The 23,746-nt window shown below is 41.1% G+C and overlaps 1 protein-coding gene across 3 annotated transcripts; it reads left to right on the top strand.

Annotated features, from left to right (window-relative positions):
• The first annotated feature begins 11 nt into the window (after positions 1 to 11).
• Positions 12 to 22,702, top strand: LOC110826774 (kelch-like protein 10). 3 transcript variants are annotated; one of them, XM_087344501.1, is made up of 10 exons: positions 12 to 91; positions 11,885 to 12,039; positions 13,308 to 13,568; positions 14,960 to 15,239; positions 16,896 to 17,132; positions 17,963 to 18,132; positions 18,450 to 18,619; positions 19,465 to 19,626; positions 20,234 to 20,441; positions 21,966 to 22,702. In XM_087344501.1, the coding sequence occupies exons 1-10, from the start codon at positions 89 to 91 to the stop codon at positions 22,165 to 22,167; spliced, it is 1,848 nt and encodes a 615-aa protein (XP_087200627.1). In that variant the 5' UTR covers positions 12 to 88; the 3' UTR covers positions 22,168 to 22,702. The 3 variants fall into 3 exon arrangements, with proteins under 3 accessions (XP_087200627.1, XP_087200629.1, XP_087200628.1); XM_087344502.1 differs by lacking the exon at positions 12 to 91 and adding an exon at positions 9,112 to 9,685; XM_087344503.1 differs by lacking the exon at positions 19,465 to 19,626.
• Positions 22,703 to 23,746: the final 1,044 nt, after the last annotated feature.

Genomic DNA, 23,746 nt, shown 5'->3' with positions numbered 1-23,746 from the left:
TGCGCAGTGAAAGTTCGCAGAAAACCAAGAGACACAAGGCATGTTTAGTGGCCGAAATTCTTGATGGAACAGAAGTCTTAAGAGCCTAATGGTAAGTGTATGTACCACATGCTTTAACAATCAGTAACACTTTGTTATGTATTTGTGGGTTTCGCATGATTTTCAGGGTAAACAGCGATCATTTTCTTAGAGCATTAATCGGTTGATCTTTGTAATGGTGACGTGTAATGATTTCTTTGCGGTACGGATTGAATTCTTATATAATATTTAGACGAGCTTCGCCCCTACGCAGTTGAGCTTTGGCTTCGAGAGCGTACAGACGTGTTACGTGTATCGGCTTCCAGAGTAAAAGGACTGATATCCTAAGAACTGGTTGTGTGTACTGGAGTTCCATTGTTTGAAGTATTAACAGTCTACTGTGCCTTATTACATGTTGTGTCACTTGTGTAGTGCAAATTTCGGGTGAGTCACTCATGCTTATTAACTTCTTTAATTGTGGTGACTTAACACTAGGGATTATCTACCGTCGTACGAGTAATACCAGTGCTGTTGATGGTCATTACTGTTTTGGCTGTACTTTGACTTTCTAATAAATGTGGCCGGCTTAAGTAGAACTGTACCATTGGTAATAAATACTTGACGTCGATTGTTAAGTGAAAGCGAGTTTACATTCTGTGTGGTGACAATGGGGCGGAAAGAACTGATTACCAGCTCAGCACAGTAAGGGAGTCGTGTGACGGGCTTCAGGTAGTTAGGACTGTAAAACTCGGCCGGGCCCGCTGACTTGTGCGATCAAGAAATCATCGAGAAACCGTGCGGGATCTGTGTAAAGTCAAAGCTGTGGTTTAGAAAAGATCACCAGCATACACCGTGCCCACCCGGCGGTCACCCTCAGTCAAAATCTAACGGTGTCAACATAAGCTAAGCGCCACCGCAGAAGCAAGTTTGGCGGGCTGGTGCCCTCCCACACCTGGGAATACGAACCACAGTTAAATGCAGGGAAAAACATTAGGGGCTTACAACTCCTGACAGGTGAATCAGGATGGTGAGACCAAAGGTTGTTCAACTTAACCTCAGGCCGAAGAACTAAAACAAAAGTGACATCTAAAACGGACAAAGACAAACTAACCCACGAAACTGAAAAAGCAGGCAAAACATACACTTCGGTCCCCATTAAGTACTGACTTAGAAAGTTCGTTGTCAGGAATTTCAGACTCAGAAATAACGTCTATTTGGCAACAGGGTCAAATCCTTTCACCCACTGACCCCTCAGAACACAAAGAAGGAGCGAGAGCCTCGGCAACTTCGCCAGTGGCATGCCCTTCTGGCACAAACAGAGGTTCACTGCACCCAGGGTGGTACTAAAACTGACTGGATTAGTGCGCAGAAACCGATTGAATCTACAACAGCATCCGCTGACCTGTTGAATCATGACGAAATTTTGGAGGGAGATGACTTCACTGTCATTACCTCCAAAAAGAAACAAAAACTTGCAACTCCTAAGCCCACAATAATTGAAGACGCAATTCACACTGCTTTACCTTGCTCTCCCACCCCTGAGACCCGTGATTCTGGAAAGAGAGGACACAACAACAACCAAAACCTATACGCCCCACGAGCAAAACTCCCACAGGTAGTCATTCACCACCACTATGTAGGTGACATGACTAGACTAAATAAGGACTTTCACGCAAAATTCCAGCCGCTGGGCTTCACTACTCACAGTATAAAATCAGGAATAGCATGGCAAACCTCCACATATAAGGACTACCTAAACCTGCAAATCTTCCTGAAAGATAGTTAGGTCCCGTTTAATGTAATCAGATCAAACGACTCCAAGCCGTTCAAAGTGGTTATAAAAGGCATTCCGCCAACCACCCCTCCTAAAACCATTCAAAATGAACTACTCCCACTGGGTCTGGCAGTTCAAACCGTGATCCCAATGACCGCTTGGAGAGACAAAACCCCTCTGCCAATTCATATAGTCGAAATGGACAACGTTCCCCACAGCCAAAAGATCTCTCAGCTGTTCCATCTCTGCTTCATACAAATTTCTGTGAAACCTTATAAGGTGCGAACCGTGCCAACAGTTTTATCACGTGGAGGCAAATTGTCAGGCCCCTCCGGCCTGTGCCCACTGCGCGGATGGTCATTGCTCGTGGCAATGTGAAAAGAGATTTATCCCAAATTTTGTGCCGACCTGCGCCCTGTACAAGATCGGGGAGCACGGCTCAAAGTACAGAGGGTGTCCCTTCTTCCGTGACCGCATGGAGAGGGAGACGAAGAACAGACCTCTGCAAGAAAGTTTAAAACGAAGTGCTGGAACGGGGGTCACAGCCCAACCACAGCGACCGCCCCCTAAAACATTCCGTGACTTCCCCCCCCCCCCCATGGGTGCGGCAAATGCCTGGACTAAGCCACTGTACTTTGTCAGCTCGAAAGTAAGGCAGCCTCCTCCACCACACCCATACAGCTTCAGTCAACCACTTGACCTTTATTCTAAATATAATTTCATACAGCAACACGCCAAGCCAGACCCCCGGCTTGCACACAGTGCTAACTGCAACACGTCAACACAAACTACCCCACAGGTTACAGCGAGCAAGCCTCCGAATTTTGTAACCGGCATTTCTTCGCCGGTTCCGGACAGACCAGTCTCTCCCGCTCTCTCTGTAGTAACTGAGGACGTCGCTCATGCCGAATCTTCTTTCGGCCGAAAATCTCGGTCCTTAGGCTCCAAGACCAACGCAACCATGGGGATTAACACCACCCTCAAAACGCATAGCACAGAACACCTCAGGGAGGGAGAAGAAGAATACGCGTCTCAGAGAGACACACACACATTGCACGAACGCACACATCAATACCCACACCCTCCACCTGGTCTGAGACTCGGAAACTCTCATACCCAGCAGCAGACAAGAGAATTTGTTGAAATTGTTCGGACTTTCAATCCGAAATTCTCATTCCAGTATCTTCTGAATTCCATCTCAGGAATGCTCCTGCAATTCATGCGGCACCCATAAGACAGCGCCCTCCCAATAATATTCAACAACTCCTCGGTCTCCCAATTCATGGGTAGGTTCCTCAGACACACAGACATCTTGTTCTGGAATGCCAGAGGCGTCGAGTCGAAAAATTCAGAATTAATAAATATCTTAGAAACAAATAACATGTCCATAGCACTCATTAATGAAACTCATTTGGAATCTGCCACAAAATTTAAGTGTCCAAACTACACGACTTTCCGGTGTGACAGGCTAAATCAGAGAGGTGGCGGAACGGCCATTTTAATCTAGCATCACATCATAAAATCACAAATAAAATTCAATACAAGAATACAGAAAAAATATTAAATTGAAATTATCTCGCGCACCCTACTTTGGAGACCACTGGTTTAATAAAGGGGACGGAGCGACAGAAGTTTGAACACATGATTTGTATTCTCTATAATAAAATATATTTCAAGTCTGCATAACTACACCCCGTTCAGCGACCCCTCAGCAAACCGGTTCGAGAAGGCGGAACGGTTAGAATAAATTATATTCCGGATATCATAGTAATTAATACAGCATCCCTTGGGGCACTTCCTCTCTGCTATTTGGGACGATTATCTAGATGGACCTTGTCATCCCCTCATATATTATCCACGGTTGAATTAATATAATTTCAGAGTTCAAATTCCATAAGTTAAGTTTTTAACCTGAAATGCACTGAAACGACAGTGTCTGAGAATCCCAAGGGGCCATTTTGTGAAGTGCTGACTAAATATATTCCACCTAAAGCTTGTCTGAAAAACCTTTTTTATTTTTCTAGTGTCTTGTGACAGCGCGATTCTGGGTTAGAGCAAACAATAATTTGGTTCGGGACACTTTGTGAAAGGCTGAAATGTATTTCGTATCGGTTTTTTTGTTACGAGTTTCTTCGAATTAGCAGCCACGCACGTGCGTGGGTGGAACATCGACTCACGGCCTCTCAGCGCGGCAAATGCCTCAAAGTTTTGGTCAGGGGAGGGGGAAAGCCTTGCGTTTGTCCAGACTACTCCACTACCAAATATTAAACAACAAAATTAACAGCAATAAAAGTAATAAAGGATCTCCACAAATACAGCTACTTTTATTCTAGCTCCAGAAATACGAAACTCGGAAACACCTAAAATTTAAAAAAATAAGAAACTTCTCTTTCTTTCACTCTCTGACCGAGTTATCACGTGAGGCTTTTGTCTGGGCGACGTTGAACAAGCCACGCCCACCTCTTCGGTTCGGCGTAGTTTGGGAGGAAAAGAAAATTGCTTCTGAGTGCAGGTCACGAGCTTTTCTTTTGTGGAGACGTAAGTCACTTGACTAATTTATTTTGTAAAAATGCGCTAGAAATAAACACACCCCATCCTGGGTTCTGGATTGCATTTTTTTTTACAAATTCTTCACATTATCATCAGCTTATTTTTGAATACAGTCCACGTCTTACGCATCGAACTCGCACACAGACCAAATTTTGTCGAGGTTGCTCGCGCAATAAAAAATAGGCTGGAAAGTCCTTCTACATGGCATTGATTGGCCGCGACAACTTCTTAGGAATCGACCCCAACCAAAAAAATGTTCTATTTGATGTTCTAATTATCCGCCTTTATTTTAAATTTATTAATTATTTGAAATAGATTAACCCTTTGTCGGACCGAGTTCCTCACGTGTTTTACGTGATCTGGAGTCGAACTGAGGCTGTCGGCACATCATTCGAGCCTTCTTCCTTGCCCCATTTCTAGTCTAGTTTTCCTGGTAAGACTTCGTGTGCCTGATAACAGCGAAAGGAGGCAGGAGAGAAAACTGAAGCCTTACAACACAGAGCGAAGGAACACCATCGTGTGTGTCGCTGTCGTATTTACTTGGAATAAAAATATTTTATATCTGATGTAGTTATAAAACAAATGTCCCATCTTCCTATTAGGAAATTCTATTTTTTAAAATTATTTTTGCCGCATAGAACAATCCACCACTGACATGAGCGTATTCATTCGTCGTCTTATCAAGCATTCTTCATGTGCAGTGACTTCTGTTTCACTTTCCTGGTCTTGAACTTTCGAAAACAATTATCGCGAAAGAAAGCACAGCTCTGAGAATATAAAATGATGTTTAGACGTCGCCAAAGTCTTGTCAATCGAAAGACAGGACGCAGTTATTACGCAACGCACTGGCGACAGTGGGACAGTCCGTGAAAAATATTTCACACGGTCAGTATCCAAACAAGGAACTGCGATCCTCTCAGAACATATTTAGCAAAGCGCCTTCCGTTTATGCAAGTTAAAAAGGAAATGAGACCAGTTCCTAACAGTACTTGAATTCATACATCTTATTAAAAGGGACCGCGAAGGGCAAACAGAAATTTGTTCAAGATTTCATTTCTCCGGCCTTAAAATGAAAGACCCTGAGTCACTCGGCCATCAGATCGAGATGGAGCTCGCACGCAAGAGATTATCGAGAATCATTTTCTAGTCGGCGAGAAGATTCTCTCGGCCTTCAAGGCGCACACGGGGGGAGGCGGTGGTTCGAAATCTTTTGGCCTACGCAAATGGAGACGAATTTACGTCTTGAGACGCGCAGATGCAAAACCACTAACATTTATTTCACGTCAGCGCAATGAATCGGTTGTTTACGTACACAAAATCTGTGTGCAAGAAAAACATTGGCATTCTGTACTTGTTTTCAAATTTTAAATAGAATACGGCTATCCGATGCGTCCCCCCCTGACGCCGGTAAATTCGGCAACCGTCATCTCACACCTGGAAGGAATTAAGTTATCGCCTCGTAAATAACTTCTACGTCACGTCGTCGCTAAAAGTAAAGTCTGGAAGAAACACGTTCAAGCCGCTGAGTGTCGCCACTGTCTTCCGATCCAATAAATTAACAAAGCCAAAATTATTAAACTCGATAAATGTGGATGAAGTAAGGCGTACCAAATATCAAATCACGCCTCCCTCGTTTATATGAGCCAGATTAATACGCCTAATGCAGGTCTGCCTTTCATCTCGGGAGTCTAACTAGGAACCTGGACTGGTACAGTGAGTAAGTCGAGAAGATGAGATGGGCGGGGCATGTAGCGCGCATGGATGGGACAAGAGGTGCATTGGTTGGGAAGCCTGAGGGAAAGAGACCCCTGAGGAGACCTAGACGTAGATGGGAGAATAATGTCAGGCGGGATCTATGGGAGATAGGAGTTGAAGGAAACTGAATTTTGTGGGCCCAGGACAGGGTCCGGTGGAGGGCTTTGGTTAGTTCGGTGATGAACCTTCGGGTTCCGTAAGCCATCTGGTTGGTTGGGTCCACTATTTTGGAAGCTTGAGGGGAAGAGACCGCTGGGGAGACGTAGATGGGAGGATAATCTCAGACGGGATCTATGGGAGACAGGAGTTGAAGGAGACTGGATTTTGTTGGCCCAGGACAGAGTCCGGTGGAGGGCTTTGGTTAGTTCGGTGATGAACCTTCGGGTTCCGTAAGCCATCCAGTTAGTTATTGTTTAGTTTTGTGCGCTTATTGAACGATTTCAATTATTTTCTTAAATTACCTAGCTGAGGACGCACCCGCGCCCAGCCCTACCAATGTATGCCCGCGGGAAAGCGGCCTCCTTCGGACGATGCTGTCTCCAAGCAACCGATGGCCCCGAACAGGTCGTTGGAAGGAGCGTGGCTTGTGCTCCACGCTTTAACAATGAAATTATTTCCATACAATTACCACATTGGTTTTCCACTCTCCTGGCATCCAAGTCTTTTTGGTACGCCCTTCTTCAGGAACAATCTCGTAACCTCACGAAGACTGACAACACGCGTTCGTCCATTTTATGTTCTCGGATCTTATAAATTCTCACATTCACTTTTCCTTAACGATGCTATTCCTAATTCTAATAATAAATTCATTTTCTTGAATTTAGGGAAGTACTTCCTGATAAATGTATTGATGCAAAAAGAACAATTAAAAATATCTGGAGCAGCACAGACTCGCCAAACAGAGAAGTTGCAGCTACGAACGAAGCCCAGTCAAAAGAAACATCCGCCACTGAACTCGTAACCATCCAAGGACACAGACGAGGCCAACTTAAGCACGTAACCAGAGCACCTTAGGGCTGATGCTGTAACTTAGATGCAGCCTAGACCTACCAACCTATGCCCCTGAAAATGTAGCATCTTAGGAGCTTGTCATCAGACCTCTCTTATACATAACGAAATAATATCAACTGCTTCGAACTTATAAAATCTACAATAGAATGTTTACATTCATTTCTCCTCAATTGCATCTTTCTTTCTGTCTCTTTATATCAGTCATATATATACATTATAAATCACCTTGTAATTTTCCCAGGAATATAATTTTGATGTTATTGTTGTTCCCAGATATTTGGACTTTGTCACACTTTCAAAGTATTTACTAGCCACCCTAAGATAATTCTGCCCACCTGTCTGCTGATGACGAGATACTGATATGTACTTCCTATTTTCTGAATTTACTTCTAGCCCCACGTGTCTACTAGCCTCTAGTAAAACTTCTGCGTTCCTCTTTATTGTACTCATATCGTCCCCCAATAAATTAACATCATCAGCAAATGTCAATAGCTGATGTGTCCCGTTCAATTGCAAACCCTCCTGCCTACCTTGGACCTTCCTGATGGCGTATTCTAGCGCAAAGTTAAAGAGCAAAGGAGACAAAGCATCTCCTTGTTTTAGACCGTTCTTGATGAGGAATGTCTCAGATACATATTTACCTACTCGAATTTTGCTACAGGTTTCATTTAAGCACATTTTTATTAGACCCACTAGCTTCTTTGGTATACCAAATTCAATAAGAATATTATATAACACTTCTCTCTTCACAGAGTCATAGGCTTTTTTGAAATCTATAAATAACTGATGTACGGTCCCACCGAACTCCCATTTTTTCTCTAGTATCTGATGAATGCAAAAGATCTGATCAATCGTTGATCTGTTTCGTCTGAACCCACACTGATGATCCCCAATAATTTCATCTGCATATGGGGTTAATCTTGCCAAAAGAACGTTGGATAGAATTTTGTATGAGGTTGATAGCAGCGAAATTCCTCGGTAATTACCACACTCAGTCTTGTCCCCCTTCTTATGAATAGGAATAATTATGGATTCCTTCCCCTGTTGTGGCATCTCTTCCTTACTTAAAATTGTCTGGATTTCATTATATTTGACCAGTCGCACCGAAGGGGGTTGGTGAAGTGTTTTAACCTCCCATTCGGGTGGGGGGGGGGTTATTTTAGTTTCTTACTCGAGGGTTAAACTAAACTAAACCCCCCGAAGGATGTTAGTTTAGCGTCTTACTCAAAATTTTAAAACGCAACCAACCCCCTCGAAGGAGGTTTTGTTGCTTTTTAAACACTTGACCAAGTATTTTAACCCTCCATTCTGGGTGTTAGTTTCTTTTCTTACACAATATTTTAAAACGCGGCTGGACAAGTGTTTTAACCCTCCATTCGGAGAGTTAGTTTAGTTTCTTACACAGGATTTTGAAACGCAACAAAGCCCCCTTTAGGTGGGTTGCTTGCATTTTAAACATTTGACCAATTTTAGAAAAATCGCTCCGAACGGAGCGCGTTGCTGTAGTAATTAAAATACAGAGACGTATTTACGTCAAGTTCTCCTGAACCGTGGTTCCACTGTCAACTTTCTTGACGTAAATACGTCTATGTGGAAGGGTCATTCGGCAAAACAGCGTTAGGGAAATGTATAAGATCCATATCAACAATGTATAAATATGGATCGACAACAATGGTCAGCATTTATATGAACTCTTGTGTGAATTGTTATGTTACCTAAGAAACTAATTGTTACGTCATCTGTTTACTCGGCATTGTTGTGTTACATTATTGCAGTCAGCAAAAATGAGCAGCTTTTATTTGAACTCTTGTGTCTATTGTTATATTACTTAAGAAACTAATTGTTACGTCATCTGTTTACTAGGAATTGTTGTGTTACATTAATGCCGGCAACAACAATGACCAGTTTTATATGAACTACTGCGTGCATTGTTGCTACCAAAGAAACTAATTGTTACATCTGTTTATTCGGCATTGTTGTATTACATTATTGCAGTCAGCAACAATGAGCAGCTTTTATGTGAACTCTTGTGTCTATTGTTATATTACTTAAGAAACTAATTGTTACGTCATCTGTTTACTAGGAATTGTTGTGTTACATTATTGCAGTCAGCAACAATGAGCAGCTTTTATGTGAACTCTTGTGTCTATTGTTATATTACTTAAGAAACTAATCGTTACGTCATCTGTTTACTCGGCATTGTTGTGTTTCATTATTGCCTTGAACAATAATGGTCAGCTTTTATATGAACTCATGCGTGCATTGTTATGTTACCTAAGAAACTAATTGTTACGTCACAATTTTCGTCGGCATTGTTGCATTAGTATATATTGCCGTCAACAATCAGCTTTCGTCATTGGGGAAAGAGCTCAGCTGTGAGTCGGTTGTAGAAAAAGTGCGTCGTAGAGCAGACAATTTCGTGCTGTTAAAACCTTTTAGAACATCACAAGTTCTTTTCTTATATAAGAATTATTAAGAAGTCTGTGAAACTGCATTCCACTCTCTCCATTTTATTTTTTATTAAACTGATCATTGGCGGTGGACATCGTAGTCTCTTCCTCTTGATCAAAGTTTGAGGTAAGGGAATCCTATTTATCATTATTATTGTTCATCACATTTAAGTTTCTTCAACAGCATTTTTCTCAGGTCGTGTAAGAGATTTAGGCTTGTCGTCTTTTAACACGATTTCGAGTAATATTAGATTGTCTCCTGTTTGTTCACGGCATCATTGATAGTGAAATAATATTCCAGTAGGCAATTATCATTTTTAAGGGATAAAACGTGATAAGTAGCCTAGAAACTTAATTAAAATATATGCATGCTAAGAAGTGGGTTATATACGTATTCTGAATAACAGTTCTAACACTTTACATCTCTTGATACATCGACATTATGAACGCGTTTCAGGCAACTATCAAGAATTTTTATTTCGGGTTTACAAGCCTAATTATCGACGAATCTCCCTCTCATTATCTCCCCACATCAGCAGATTAAATCCGGGAAATCTTTGCTGTTATTTAGTGCAAAGTATTTATGGGTGCAAAACGTGGTCTTTCACTTTGAGGGGGGAACATAGACTGAGGGCCTCTGAGAACAGAGTGTTGAGGAAGATATTTGAACCCAAAATGGGAGTGGGACAGATAATAGAGAAAAGTGAATGACGAGCTCCTCACCCGATGTTGTTAGGAAGAAGTGGGCAGTGGAGTGTTGTTTACAAGTTATTGGTTGGGGGGCCTAGTCGTAGATGGGAGGATAATATTAAAATGAATCTTAAGGAGATGGGTCTCAATCGAGTGAACTAGATGCAGCTGGCTCAGGATAGAACCCGGTGGCAGGATGTTTCAACACGATAATGACACTTGTGGTTGAGTAAAGGAAGTGGGCTATTCTTTGACGAGCCGAGCTTCAATCGACTTTTCGTAGAATATCTTCCTCATTACAGTGTGTGAGTAGCGTGATGTAGGCCTGATCTACGCACGCCGCAGAACAAATTAGAGCCTTTGTAACTGTTCCCAACTGTAATTCTCCCGTTCGTTTGATAAATTTAAATTACATTATGTGCTCATAGTTCATATACATGTGTAACTTAGGCAGGAAATTTCTTAATCACGTAAGCCCTTTAGCACTTTTAGTTCTACAGAGAGAGAAGAACTCAAAATGTTTATACTTATGAAAAAGCGTAGCATTCTTTTTCCAAAATTTATTTCACTGCCTGGTCCTGCATCAAAGGTCACATACATTCTATTGCAAATTTTGTCGTAATTACTTTAAAATCGATTCTCATAGTAGAGGCATCTAAGACTTTATATATTACATTAATATTTTATATGTAATGTCTACGTAGGTTATATATAAGAAGATTTAAATTTATGCGAGTTCTGACAAATACGCTGCATGACATAATATTGCCTAAATAAGTCACATCTTCTGGGTGATTAAGTCAAGAAGAGTGAGATGGGCGGGACATGTGGAGTGCATGGATGGGGCGAAAGATATTTTTGGAAAGCCTGAGGAGAAGAGGACGTTGGGGAGACCTATACGTAGATGGGAGGATAATCTCAGGCGTAATCTATTGGACATAGGAGTTGAAGAGGACTGGATTTTGTTGGCAGAGGACAGGGTCTCATGGAGGGCTTCATTAGTTCGGTGTTGAAATTTCGTGTTCCGTAAGCCGTCTATATAGATTCTTAATTAGTTTGATTAGTCACATCTAGAGCTTTGTCATTTTGTATTTAATCTCAATAGGCATTTCTATAACAATGAAACAAACTGAGAACATGGAGCAGAAGCCCTGCTTTAGAATCTAACAGTAGCCCAGGTAATCAAGTGACTCGCCTTTTATGAAACATAAAGTTTCATGTCCGTGTTTACAAGACCCCGCCTCTAAGCCACATCCACAAACAGATGAAGTCAATTCACACGTTCATACTTCACCTCTAAGATCCATTTTAATATTATCCCAGCAACGCATAGGACGCTCAAGTGACCTTTTCCTTTCAGGTCTTCCGATTAAAAAGTTGTACTACTTGTCTCTGCCATGTGTACTACATGAACCGCCCATCTCATCATCCTTGATCTGACAGCCTACAATTTATTAATTAGTGAAGAGATCTATAAAGCTCCATATTATTCAATTTTCAGAATTCCTTTATTAGTAACTCTCTCGCAAGACCAGATATTCTTCTCAGTATCGTGTTCCCTCTCAGTCATTCTCAGTTGATGTGCACACGCGTCAGTATGAAGAAAAACCTGTAACAACGATGGAATGTGTTTCAGGAGATGGAGTTAAACCAAAGTCGCACAGAAGCATTTGTCCGTCTGAATAAACTAAGAGAGAGGAACTTCTTGTGTGACGCGGTGTTGAGGTCGGAGGACGGCGGCGTCTTTCCAGTACACAGAGTGATTCTGTCGATGAGCAGCGAATATTTCAGGTTTGTTTATTAACTTACGTAGTTGATTAACACGTGAATTAAGGACACAAGAGACGTCAATTCGTATGCGAAATGTTTTATCCCTTTGATGCAGAAACCTGTATTTTTATATGGCTGAATGTCTTTTGTTATTTGTTCGTTGTCATGAAATCTCACGGCGCCGTAGAAACTGAGTGGCATTTCAGACGTACTTACTGCCTTATTTTCTTGATGATGGAGGCACTAAGCACCTCTGAAACGTCCCAAGAGACAACACGACGCAACATCCCAGAAGACGTACGTGGTTTTTTGTACCAATTTTTAAGTGCGGTTGAACCAAGGTGACAGTCAATCGATCTCGAGGGAGAAATAGAAACAATCCGTTTCCAAAACGACATGGTTTTAATACACAAAGACGACTGACAAAGTCCAGAAGAAAGTTGGTAATCCCCGGAACATTGAAAACTGGTGTGTGTTGCTCTGTCTGAAATAAACTCTTACAAAGACTTACGTGAGAAATGTTTTATTATTAGGAGATAATCGTTCGAGAATTTGTGCATACGAAAATTTCCTTGTGTTTTAAATAAAAATGCGGTCCGTTCTTGAAACGAGAAATGAATTATAACCGTGAGTCATTGCTTCTGTTTTCCAAAAGACGTTCCAGACGTCTTGTTACAAGATGTGCCCCTCTTTCAGTTTTCTGACAATCAAATCTTTCCGTTTGTCTTGCACTGCAAAATCCTTAATTTGTAATAGAAAATTGTTTGTTGGTTGGTGATCACTTCTTAAAGGCCTCGTAGAAACATCGGCTTTTCTTTTAAGTTGTTTATTGTCTGGAAAATGTTTTGACAGAGCAAATAGATTTCATATTACGAACTGGTCAATCGGTGCAATGTGCAGCCTGCGATGTGTGTTGAAATATTTGCAGTGGCTTTAAAAATTCTGTAGGAGTTGTCATAACCTCAGATATCTCTTGAAGGAGTCAAGGGTATGTAAGAAACGGGGTGACCATTTTATAGTACAAATGCTCGCTGCTTGTTTTCCGATTTGCAAGTTATATTATGTTAGGCCTTCGCCCGGTCTTCACCCACTCGCAGTTAATCTGGTCCCATTAGTACACATTCTGGGAGTCTTTTAATTATTCAGGTAGCAAAAATTCATCCACCACATTGACTAACGGATACTTTTATTTGGCTACGTGAGTCATAAAAACTTAAAGTTTATGCGCATGACTTGTAATTTTCTGGTCACCGTTTCTTCAAATCGACAACTGCTTCGTGACGTTTCAGGGCCCTCTTCACGACAACACTGCACACCGGTGAGGCGACTAATATTCTCCTCCACGGAATTAGCTCTGTCGTGATGACCCAGATACTGGATTATGTTTATTTTCGCGAGGTGGACATCCGCTCCGACAACGCATGTAAGCTGCTTGTGGCGGCTGACTACTTGTGTATTCCGGACATTATTAAACTCTGCTGCGACTACCTCATGGACGCGAAGGACACGATAGACGCCGACAACTGTTTCGGCATCTTGCGTGTCGCAAGGTAATTGGTGTTCATTTGAAATTTACTGTTTCGCCAGGCTTCGTCGCTGAAGCGAATGACCTTATCTAAAGACAGCAGCCAAGACTGCCGGGTTGGAGATTAAAGCCTCTGTCTGAGGATGGGCAAATTATAATGTGTTGTAGGTCAAGGATGTTGGCGGGTTATTATTAACGTCCCTGTAATTTAAAAGTTTTATTTAACTGTATATGTTTTGATCGTCATTATGATCAGCAGATGACTCATTTCACCATGTGGAACGTTAATCGCGACCAATTGCAGGTTAATATTTAAATCTGTCTTCCTCTCTCTTCCTTTCATTTTTTCTTTCTTTCTTTCTCTGCGGAATTTCTTGCTTCTTACATAATCCTCCCAACATCAAAATCAAGATTCAGCCCCACATGTTTCTGCATACAGCAAAACCTCTGTTAACCGAGCCTCGATTATATGATTCCCGCATTAAGCGACCGACTTTCAACCAGACCGGTTGGGATCGATTTCAACCGGCGAGAGTGTTTAAAGCGATGTCCATGCGGTACAGATATTGATCTAACCTCACACCCAGATTTTGCTGAGAATTAGGAACACTTCAAGACATTTAGATAATTGGTTACTATAGGGCAAATACAAAGAAACAGCCCGCTGGTTTCCGTAGAAGCTGAACCCTCACTCCTTCTTGTCTATGACGACATGGCAAACTAATCAACTGACATCGGCAGAATCACACCAGAATTTCCAGTTCATGTGATGGACAAAATAACTGATAAATTCACTTCTTTAGTACAGGGACTCAATAGAACAGCGCTCACGAGTAGCGTTTGCCGTCGGCTTGTGCATGCGACACACCCTCATCATTCGGCGACGAGGAAAATCTGTATCGAATCTCTACTTATTCGTTCAATTCAATGACCACGTTCCCCTTTCCCTCGCTCGTCCGACTTATCGGCTCATTCGACTCGATATTCCCCCCATTTAGTCCGGTTACACAAGGTTTCACTGGATTAAAACACACAGTTAACACTGTTGTTTCACCAAGGTTAATGACATAATTCAAAATTCTACACTACTCATCTCACTGCCTTCTTCACTTGCGTAAACCGTGCCCTTGTTTCAATCTATAATTTTATCACGAGGACGATCGTGCTTTGCCTGGGAACCTTCAGAGTCGACAACTTTCTATTTTGCCACGGTTAAACGGAGCGTTTCTCAGCGTTGCCTCTCCACGTGTCTGCCCTCAGTCTCGTTCATAAGGGCTTCAAACGGTTAAGGTAAAAATTGCAGGCGAAATACTGTGTTGTGCAAATAGTTGAGAAACCAGCTCTTGCTTTAGTGTTCATTGTGTGAGATCTCGAAGGAGATGGTTTCTGAGTAGCCACGTACCCTCGCTGTCGTAGGTTACACTCCTTCGCCGACCTCAAGACTCACGCTCGTAGCTTCGTTCTGCGCCACTTCGTGGAACTGTCTCGGCAGAGCGAAGAACTGCTGGAACTGCCTGTAGAGGAGCTGCAAGCGATAATCGAGTCCGAGGAACTGAACGTGAAGGACGAGAGAGTTGTGTGGGAGTGCATTCTCCGGTGGGTCAACCGAGACCCGGACAGCAGAAAAGGTCAAATCGCGGGCCTTTTGAAGGGCGTCAGACTGGGACTACTTGACGAAACGTTTCTCAAGGAGGAGGTCAGTATGACCCTGAAATCATGGATGTTTATGGAAGTGAAGTTCGCATTTTCAATTCCATATTCACACATGTTAGTAAGTAATTAAGTCAAATCGTGAGCCTTACTAATCGCCTGGTGTAAGCCAGTTTCTCTGTCTGTCTGTTCGCAGTTCCAGATCGAAAACGTCTAAACGGATGTTCATTAGATATAATACTGATGAACTTTAACGAATCTGTTGACATACTCCACTTCTGGTTAAAATCTTGCAATAACATCGTAAAAAATACACAATGATTTGAATGCCTTATTCCGTGCAAACTTTTCTGCGTAAGATAACCAAAGATTGCCTTCGTTACCATGGTTACAATAACTTCCTGTCAACACGCTCGTATATGTGTGTGAATGTGCAAAATAAATATTATATTCGTCGTTTTATGCAGATATGTGGTTGGAGTTAATAACAGTCTTTTATTCATCGTCTGTATGTTTGACAGTCCGTTTGAGCTACAATCTTCGATTATAATCTAAGCGGTTATTTAGATCGATTACGGGTTTCAGTTCAACTACAGCATTTCACCGTTAACTACTTTCAAACGTCCACTCACCTTGAATAAGAAAATCCTCCAACAGATAAATCACGTCTTCTACTTAACCAAAGATGCTACTGCTATAAGAAGCGTGTTTTAGATTCTATAATAGTTTCACGCATCTCCGATGAAATATATATTCAACCCGAGATCACTTCAGCATGAAAATCTTCAGATGATTGACCACATAGGGACAAAATATATCGGAAATATGCAGCAAGAAAATTTCTTCTACCTCCGAGAATAAATTACCTCAGGGGCTTCAAAGTCATAGACAGCTGTAGCATTCTAATATTTTAAACGTAACCTCACGAAGCAGCCATACAACTTATGATAACCTTTATTCCATTCCAGCATGCGTTTCAACCCCAGAGAAAAAATGTTTCTACTCTAGGTCAAATGCCCTGTGATTTCAGCCTCTCACCTCTCACGAACATTTGTGAAACAATCGCACAAATTCTGAAAATGTTATCTGCTTCAAATGTTTTCACAATTTAGCATTCCTATCTACTAGTTTCGAACACTTAAAGAGAACCACCTGATGATGACCAAATAAGGTCGAAACATGCAATGCCTCATAATAGATATCGAGCCCATAATCACACGCTGCTGTGTTGACGGGCCTTCCACCCAACCATTAAAATGTAGCAGGTTGCCTCCCTTGAAACCCCAAGCAACTAATTAACATAAATGTCTTTAGATGTTACGTAATTTTGACGATTAATTAAAGTTATTGATACAAAAAGAATCTGTTGGTCGCAGACTGCATCTCGTACGGGAAAGACGAGAAATAAGTTACATTTTTGAATGTAACTCAAAATGCGAACCTTACTGAAGTATTTAAATTTCTGTTGAAACATATTTCAATACAATTCTCTACGGTCGATTTAACTCTGTTTTCGCTACTCTCCACAACCTGCGCATTTGTTAAGAGCGTCGTTACATAATACGTATTAACCTTTATATACCATAGTCTATTTCGGTAAGTTCCCAACCAAATTATGTGTGAATTTCTTGTCTTCTCTGGAATGGAATATGACTTCTCTCTTGCTAAAAGCCTGTAAGGTCCACATTTAATTGTTCAACAGGTGTCAAAGCACCCGTACGTAACGGGAAATAAGACGTGCAAAGCCGTGATCTCGGAGACGCTCACATTCCTGGACGACGTGAAAAGTTTGACGAAGAAGTACAAGGAATTCATTACACCAAGGATTGCCTACCCGCAAATCCCACAGGACGTTTTGTTTGCTATTGGTGGGTATCGCGACGGAACAATGACAGATGTGATCGAAGCGTACGACGCACGAGCAGACCGGTGGACTGTGGTGAGTTGCACTCCTTTCTACTATTACCGCTCCTTGTTAAATGACGCCTCCGAGAAATACTACTTTTCCTTATTTTCACTAAGTAATTGTTTATTTAAATTTAATCACAAGGACCTCTTAGCCTCTTTATTTCGTGTTCGTTTATTTCCATTGCAGTGAACACTTTTTGAATAAAAGCTCCAAAGACATGAATTAAAAAGAATAAATACATGAATTACACAGGTTTTAAGTCTCATGTACAATTCATGTTCTAATAGGAATCGACGAAGGATGTGAAATTTGCCTTAAATACCATTTACAATAAGAGGCCTACATCAACTGTCATGGCAACCTGTCTGCTGATCTTAAACATCGTTGTTCGTCAGTGGATTTCAACGTAATAAATGAAGCACTGATCAATGTCGACATTGACTATCTGCGTGGTACCTCCTCGTGAATTAGAAGGCTGACACACTGGGAATAGGGGACGTACTGCCTCCAGTTTCGCGTCGATAAAACCCAAAACATCAACATCTGTCTTTGCCATCATTCGAACCTAAAATGTCTGAAGTTGATCAGAAATTAATTCTACGTTTGTCTGTCGTACTTGACGAGAGCTTCTCTTCGGGACTTCCTGATTCCTCCGCCTCTCATAAATCCACGATTGCTCCAAGTTGATTTCTCACGGTATTTGTCGAGTGCCTCCCAACATGTGTAGCAATTTCGGTCCACTGTTTTGGGTTGTACCTTTGCTCCGGTGGTTGGTCGCTTGGACTCTAATGTAAGGACTTTCACATCTATTGACCAAATGACCCAAAGAAACATAAAGACATAACCTGTCGTTCCTGCAGGTGGAGGGGGTCGATTCGATCGGCCGGCGAGCCCACCATCGCACGGCAGTAGTCGGATTCGACATTTACGTCATCGGTGGTTGGGGCGACCGGGGAATGTTAAGCTCATGCTGCTGCTTCAACGCTGTTACGAAGACATGCCGCGAGGTGGCGCCTATGCATGAATGCAGGTAAGATGCAGATCGGTAACTAAGGAACTCCTTGGAGCAGAGTCCTTCTTCAAAAGCTGATAGTCGCTCCGTTAGTCAAAATATAAATGCGAGCAGGGGATGTAAAATTGTACCACTCACATACAGGAGCATCGAGCAAAGTGTGAAGAGGTAAGAGGGCATTTGAAATAATGTTCGTTATAAGAATACGATTTGCTTGTTAATTCATTTGAGTTACGATTCAACAATGACGAGCGAACAATTGCGTTCTGCGAGTGGAAATGCATCTGAATCAGTAATAAATGAGCATAGCAGAGCATGTACATTTTTCGTTTCAGATACAAATTAAGTGTGGCTGTTCTGCGAGGTTCAGTGTACGCCATGGGCGGTGTGGCTTGTCGTGTGATTCACAGAACGGCGGAAAGATACGACCGAAAGTCGAACCAGTGGTCTATGATCGCTCCCATGAACACAGGGCGAATCTGTGCAAGTGCGGCTGCACTGAATGGTACGTAAATCCTGTTAAAGAGTAGTGTATGAGTTAGTGCAGAAGGTGAGGCGTCTGTCTGTCTGTCCGCGTGTAAGAACGCAAGAACGGTTGAAGGAATCTCAGGATTTGAGGTTCTCACGGCGGTGAGTACGAAGATGGCTGTCGTTTGGCTTCTGCCGACGTTTAGGACGAACTTTATGCCTTCATCATCAAGGCATTCCCCTTCGCTCTTGAAGTTAGTTTCCCTCCCTCCATCGTCCCATATTCTTTTATCCGTGTTTCACAGACTGCAACGGCTTGAAGTTCTGAGTGCGTGATGGATTCTTCTGCTCTCGTAAGCTGTCCCTGTGCGTCGTCTTATGCCTTTTTAGCGTGCACTAGGAGTGAGTGTAAACAACCATCAAACTATTAAACTGTTTCTCTTATAATACAGATATAATATGTTTTTGAGACAGTTAATAATCTCATGTAAATAGCACATTGTATTATAAATGTAGAGCACCTTTTAGCAGCTCGTACCATACATCTCTGGCACCACATTTAATAAAATCCGTTTCACAGAAGATGTAACTTACCACCATTCCATTATGCATTAATTTAAGCATTTTATGCTGTTTATGTTAAATTTTATCAGTTAAACTCGTTTTCTTTGACACGCTGTTTGTCTGCATTCAAAACAAAGAAACAAATGAACAGAGACGGCCGTGTCTGTGCAGTTTCTGTGACTCGAAGGGGGACTTAATAGATTTACAAATTTAAGTAGGGATTGTCCCATGTCTGTGCTCTGCAAGGAGCAGTTTAATGGCTCTCCCTAAAACAAATATGTGTACAGTTCGTGTCATTTAGCTAATTTGTTTTTACAGACAAAATATACGTCGCTGGTGGATGTGTTAATCTTTTCAGTCCTCTAAACTCGGTGGAAGTTTATGACCCCGACACCAACCGATGGACGTTCGTTGCACCAATGCTTTCTCGTCGTGCCTCTTTTTCCTGCGTCGAGTACCACGGCTGTCTGTACGCCCTAGGTGAGAACTCCGGACATTCTGAGTGATGCTCATCTATCCTTCTTGCAGAATTTGCTATTGTGATATGATTTCCTGGTTTTATTTGACTGACTGAGATTTTATGAACAGCATTTTTGTCCTGTCATAACAGAGTTTGTTTGTCAATAATTTTAACCCAGATTCTTGGTTTCGATTACATTCTTCTCAAAGAATATTTAACTATCAAAACTAACAACGCATTATCTTTTATGGTATCTCAAATAACGTATGCCCCATTTTTCAGTCCCAGTTTTATAGGTAAATACTTTGTTCTTTTAGCAAGTAAATTCCAGTTTGCCGTGCTGTTATCCCCAAAAAGCAGACGGTTTAAAGCAGTTCCTTCGCAGTCTTTGCTTTTCATCACTTATTCGTGTAACGCCGTTTTGAACAGTGCATCTTGTTTTGTGGTTGAAAGCTATTTTCGCATAAGGTAATGAATCTTGTCGCTCCGTAAAGTCTAAACATTTCGTGGCCAGTTGACAGAGTAATAAATATCAAGAAGGGTCCCGCTGAATGGGGTTAGAATAAGTTCACTTTGACAGCTCTTTTATATCCTGTGACCTGTTACTGAATGTGTGTATGTGTGCAGGAGGATTCAACGAGACGTCAGGCGTGATCAGAACCGAAAAGTACGACCCTGCAGAAGACACGTGGATCAAGATCCCTTACATGAACTTCTATGCACGTGGCTTAAACACAGAAGCGATCGACGATATGATCTTCGTCATCAGTGGATATTATAACGGGACAGATTTCGTCTCACACGTCGCATGTTTCCATGACAAGGAAAATCGATGGTTTGTTTCTTTGTTTCTTTGTTTCTTTCTATGATTGTTCAGGGCACAAACTGTTACTTTCGAAAAGCTCTAGGAAGTGAATCATTTCCGGTCGACATAACCGCGATCTTGTGGATGCAGCGCCGAATAGTGACGTAGTAACTAACAGACGTTTCAGAGTTTCTTACTGCTTACTCGGGGCAATGAATACAACGCGCGAAAAATGGGTGAGAGGAGTGGGGTAGAATGAAAGCAGGCAGGGCGACGTTGCGATCAAGCTGAATCGTTAAAACAGAGGTCAAATTAATAGATAATCAGACGTAGTGTGTAACTGCATTAGTAAGAGGCTCTTTGACTAAATTTCTTTGATCAGTGGCACTCTCTTAGAGCAGGACGTTTCTCGCGTTCAGTACATCTGCATCGCCATAATCTTCGGCTTTCATCAAAGTGTTAGTCCAGTTTCAGGTTGAACGACGTCTACCGTTTCATGTTACCGTTTCTGATGGAAGTTTATTTCAAAATGGCTGTCTCTTGGCGTGTTTGACCACGCAGTCTCCTGAAATCTGTTGACGGAGTGAGTAAGCAGCTCCAAAAACATCCCAGAATACAAATTTCTTCATACCTGTTTGTGTAAGAGTAGGAAATCCCACAGAAATTAATTTAATCTTGGTTAAGGTCTGTTTTATGTCCAGCAGAACCTCTCCAGAACTATGTTTGGTAGAACAAAATTTGTTTTGAAAATAAATTGCTAAAAGCGGGAAATATTTTCATGGGCGCATATCTCAAACAAGACACGCTTATCTCTCCAAATAAAATTTATGATGAAATTTATTATTCTGACCTAAGATAATGGTTTTATGAAGTGTACCACACGTAGCTTGCGCAGATCACAAGCCATTTGACAGCGTCCTAAATTAGTGGTAACCTCTCCCTCCACTTTGATGTAATAAAATGTATTACGTTATAATAGCGCATTGGCCGAGGTTCTATGTGCATGAGTAAGAGAAAGATCACGTGGGAACTGTTCTGAAATATGGTGTGGGAATCGTGCATTGCATTCCGATTGGGGTAATTTTTGTTAAGATTGCCTAGAAACAAATTAAAAGCAACGACATTTCGGTGGAATCTGTGTCCTTTCGTTAAAGCAGTTTTCCATTGTACACAAAGACAGATCAAACCCATCATACACGGTTATTTTAGGTCAACACATTTTAGGACTCACAAAAATAATTCTTTTATACTTATTCTACACGCAAATCTCTGGTATTTTAGAACCCCAAATGTAAAAGTGTATATATTTTTAAGAAAATGGAGAATTTCTTTACACTAATGCACCGACATTCAACTTAAATTTCTATTAATTTATAGTAAATACATTATTTATAGTAGAAGACGTATTCCTTCATGAGCTACATCATCGCATGTAGAGCTACATAATGTTTGTAACTGTGTCAGTGAAAACTGATTAAAATTGTCTTGAGTGTAGGTAATACTGATGGGTGATGAAAGAGGGTTTGTTTTCACTTTTAATATTTCAAATTGCAGGTACCAACTGGCAGAGATGAATGTTTGTAGAAACTTTCTCTCGACTTGTGTCATCAAGAACCTACCGAATGCAAGCGATTACGCCTACAAACACAGAGAGAAAATGATGGAGGAGCAAACCAAAAAAAGAAGGAGGAGCAACGTGCAAGAAGAAGGAGGAGAAATGCTAACAAGAAGAAGGCGAATCGTAAAAGAGTGTTAAATTACAACCACGACGAACAATTTAATTTTAATTACTTTAATTGTGAAAATAATGTACAAATTTGAATTGATGTAGGAGCTACAAAAACGTAGAGAGAAATATTGCTTACAGCAAAGAAGGAAAAATTATTTCTCCTCTTTATTTTCTGCTCAAGAATTCTTATTGAAATTAATTATTTTAGAGACGTTTAACCTTATCTACAATATTACCATCCATCAACACACAGCAGTTTCACCTTACGTCTTGTATTAAATAAATCCACTTGTGGCGACATGTTTCTAGTTACGAAACCGTCTTTACGACATCAGGGGAAGATTAAATGTTTTGCTTCATGAACATCGTTTAGGAAAACATCATTACGAAGGCAAAACACTGAGAATTTTGTATCGATTTCTGATCTGCTTGTGATATTTTAAGAAATTGCACAAGTACATTTGGCTGAGTTGTCCCGATATATCGAATAATTTTGCCATGTGTCTGGAGAAGTATCAACCTTTTCAAATGCCATGAATAAACAGGCAACGCTTTCAGTTAACAGATCTATTTATTTACTCACTCTATTTTGTAAGGTACTGTTAAGTATTTTATTGAATAAGAACAAAATATTACTACAAAATACACAAAACTAGGAACTTGAATTTAGTTACGATACACACGGAGTAATAGAAAAATGCGACAGCTGTAATGAAACTGGGAACTCGAAGTATCTGTAGGAGATAGAATCAAATACAGAATCAGCTTAACAGGTCATAAACCTGGCCTGAAAGAAGACTTTACGCCTTCCAACTGCCAGGTACCTCGACAATACCGCACCAGAAAGTGTCATTAACCCAGACGTGGTTAACGTAACACGTTATTTATTCCTGCCCGAGCCCACTGTGTTATAAGACTGCAGATTCAGAAGAACAGACTTTCAAATAAAGGATCAAGAACACAAAGCTACACTTTCCGTGCAATCTTTTAACTTTAAAACATAGAAATGAGAGATGAGATTTTTCTTTACCTCAAAGAAACTACGACAACCCCAACCGCAATAATAGCTCCAGACTGTGTCTATGATCACACCAGAGATGTCAGTGAGGGCAGAGCGCGCTCATTTCAAATCGTTTGAAAGATAATTTGGTTGGCGGCATTACCTTAAATGCCGTGATTCTCCCACCCCCTGATTTCCCCTGTGATTAGACACTGAGATTCTCATCGTTTACAACGGATATTAGAAGTAATTTTAAGCATTTATTTAACCGCTTCACTTTGGCTGAATGTAAAACACACGCAATATTCATATTACTTGAAAAAGAGTAAAACAATGCGACGTGGCGTAACATATACTTGGAGTGACTTAATATAGATTTTAGATAATCGGAACCCTATTTTGTTTGGACAATGAATTCAGAGGAAATTAAGGCCCTTAGAATAGTTGAAAAAAGGATGATTAGAGAAATCTGTGGTCCCATAAAAGATGGAAAAAGCTAGAAAACAAAACTAATAAGGATACAGATTATGTATTATATTGCAAAATTTATAAAATTTTAGAGAGATGGCGTGGACATAAAGGAAGAAGGAAGAGCAGTAGACCACG

Source organism: Zootermopsis nevadensis, unplaced genomic scaffold (assembly GCF_977971745.1).
Source record: "Zootermopsis nevadensis isolate Lab colony 2312 unplaced genomic scaffold, Znev_1.0 Znev_ptg000007l, whole genome shotgun sequence".
Taxonomy (NCBI): domain Eukaryota; kingdom Metazoa; phylum Arthropoda; class Insecta; order Blattodea; family Termopsidae; genus Zootermopsis; species Zootermopsis nevadensis.
This window is presented reverse-complemented; position numbering and strand designations above follow the sequence as displayed.

Coding starts and splice junctions, on each gene's coding strand:
- LOC110826774 (XM_087344501.1), top strand. Junction 15,240..16,895: donor AAACGTTTCTCAAGGAGGAG/GTCAGTATGACC, acceptor ATTGTTCAACAG/GTGTCAAAGCACCCGTACGT. Junction 17,133..17,962: donor GAGCAGACCGGTGGACTGTG/GTGAGTTGCACT, acceptor TCGTTCCTGCAG/GTGGAGGGGGTCGATTCGAT.